Here is a 2,471-nt window from a genome sequence, read left to right on the forward strand (position 1 = left end):
AATTAATAGACTTCCAATCCACATGCACTTCATTCTTCACATACATAATGCATTTAAGTTCAGGACAGGTCATAATGGAGAGGAAAAATAATGGGTTAAGAAGCGAACTGGTTCATTAAGTTGATCTTTCCTAGGAAAAGGGGTCACTGTGTTATTGGTACAAAGGCAAGTCAAGAAAAAAGAACAGACATCCCTCTGCAAGTAGCTCGTACCAGGCAATATGTCACGTTAGTAAATTCTACTCACCTTATTTCTGTTAATGTGTTTAAAATAACTGTCCAGGCCCAAAGACAATCAAACAAGATGGTTTTCCTCCTCATTGCAATTCCTTGAGTCTACAGGAAAACATAAGCACAGGTAAGAGGTGAACTAGATTGAATAAAGTTTTTTTTTATTTCCTGTGTTGACTATAAAATGAAATGCATAATTATGCAAAATATGATTAATTGACCAAAATCACGAATAAAGTTCTATAGTTTCATGTTGCTGCAAGGCTCCAGTCCTTGCATGTAACGTGAATATACATAAACCAATGGGGGTATTGCTCATGATATTGACAGCCAAAAAAAAAATGTGTCAGCTTTTCTGAGCAAACTCGGCTATAATTGCTGATGAAATGAGTCAGCTATCTATATTTTGGAAAGACATCATATAAGAACTTTGCCTTAATGCAGTTTTAGGAATGCATTTCCATGCTTGTTAGTTGAAGCTTTTCAAACAGCTCATGTCAAACTCCATGTGATTCTCAGGGCTGCTGTTTAATCTCATTATTTTAATACCCCATCTGTTACATGGGAGTTTCATGCTCTGACACACGACCTCTTTAAGATTAAAAAATAATGTATCGGGAAAATTAAAAACAACACACACACACATACAGTGCCCCAGATGTGTTAGCCTGCGGTAGATCTTCTATTTTTTTTTATTTTTTTATTCTGTGTTTCCCATGTTCTCGATTATCTCCATTCTATCCAAACACAAAGTCCACCAGCACTCAAGTTTCCAGATCTACTTAAACCATTGCCATTGTGATCTATCTGAAAGTTCTGTTGGCAGAGAGTGTCTGTAGCCTTGAGCACAGCAGCTATAACCAAGTCTCATTCATGCTACTTTCAACCATTTATTTTAAGGGTGCTAGTAGCATGCTGTGCCTTTGGCTTTAGAATAAAAAAAAAAAAAAACAAGCACACAGACGGTCATTCCCCACATCCCTTGTGCAATTGGAATCAATAGAAACACAGTTTGCATCACTCTCATGTAAACACTGGGCTAAAAAACAGACAGGGAGTATAAAATGCGATTGAAAGCATGCAGCCTCCATTGTGATGGCACATGCTGAAGGTTCTTGGTGATATACGTGCATGAGGTTTAATCATGTAACGCTGCAAGATGTAGATGAATGGTGTACATAGGAAATCAAAAGCATGCACAATCTGACTATCTCATCGTAGCACGCACTGAAATACACACATCTGCTGCTCTGCTAAACTATCCCTGTCTTCCTGGAATCTTGTCATTCTTAGAAATTAAAAACCACCATTTCAGCCAATCTTACCTTAAATCTCATTATCCTCCAATACCTTCAATATTACTACAGGTTTTTTTTTTTCTCTTTTGTTTTTTTTTTTTGGATGGCTGCTATAAAGCAATATCTCTGTCGCTGAGAAGAATTACAGACACAAAAAAAAAAAAAAATGCAGAGCTTCTATCAGTCGACTAAGTCGTTTAGACTTGTAGATGAGCAAAACCCCACATTAACTTCCCTATGAAAAGCTTTTTTTTTTTCTCTTTTTGTTCTCCACCCTTTAAGTCCTGCAGAGCCGTTCAGCCTGTCCCTAAAAACAAAACACAACACAACTGATCTTCTAAACCTGCCATCGATCGCTGCGGATTTCCAAAGTGAGAGAGAAAATGGTCACAGCTTCAGTGTTGCATGTTAGAGAGGAAAAATGGACAAAATGTACATCAGGCGATGTAGGCTGCTAAGTGGTGACATTTAGGAAACAGCAGAGCCCTTACCTAGGATACGATTGATGCTCGGAAAGAGGGAGAGGAGGAATAAAAAAAACAGGAGTGGGAGAAAGAGAGGTGGTTGCTTGTAAAATCCAGTCTTGTGAAAGTGACTTGGAGAGAGCCAGGGAAAGCAGAGAGTGGCTGAGGCTGGGAGTTCTGCACGGCCCTGCCTCTCACTCATCCAGCAGCAGAAGCAATCACAAGCGCATCGCTAGCTCCCTCCTTGAGAATCAAACCCCCCCCCCCCCCCCCTTAAATTCCTTCCTAGTTTGGAGATCACGGCTACAACAATGCTTTTTTTTTTTTTATTCTTTTTTTTTTTTTATTATTATTGCAAGACAGTCCCGGGGTAAACCGGATGTGAAATAAGCTGTGACTTCATGCCAGGGAGATTTTATTTTAGAATGGAAGGTGGTACCAATCTCTCATCTATAGACCGATACGCCCATTTTTTATAG

The 2,471-nt window shown here is 39.1% G+C and overlaps 1 protein-coding gene across 2 annotated transcripts in view; it reads right to left on the reverse strand.

Moving 5' to 3' along the window:
* Window positions 1-2,244, reverse strand: part of GABRA1 (gamma-aminobutyric acid type A receptor subunit alpha1) — a 288,453-nt gene extending 286,209 nt beyond the window's left edge. Inside the window, exons 1-2 of one of the 2 annotated variants that reach the window (XM_082256517.1) lie at window positions 2,020-2,244; window positions 247-335 (exon numbers count right to left, since the gene is read on the reverse strand). In XM_082256517.1, the coding sequence (XP_082112643.1) occupies window positions 247-320 (74 nt within the window). In that variant the 5' untranslated portion in view covers window positions 321-335; window positions 2,020-2,244. Of the gene's footprint in view, window positions 1-246; window positions 336-1,555; window positions 1,664-2,019 lie in introns of those variants that run through there. The other variant, XM_082256516.1, reaches the window with a different exon arrangement.
* Between the last annotated feature and the right edge of the window lie 227 nt (window positions 2,245-2,471).

The sequence above is a fragment of the Pelophylax lessonae genome (genome assembly GCF_965119305.1).
Source record: "Pelophylax lessonae genome assembly, chromosome: 4".
In the NCBI taxonomy this organism is placed as follows: domain Eukaryota; kingdom Metazoa; phylum Chordata; class Amphibia; order Anura; family Ranidae; genus Pelophylax; species Pelophylax lessonae.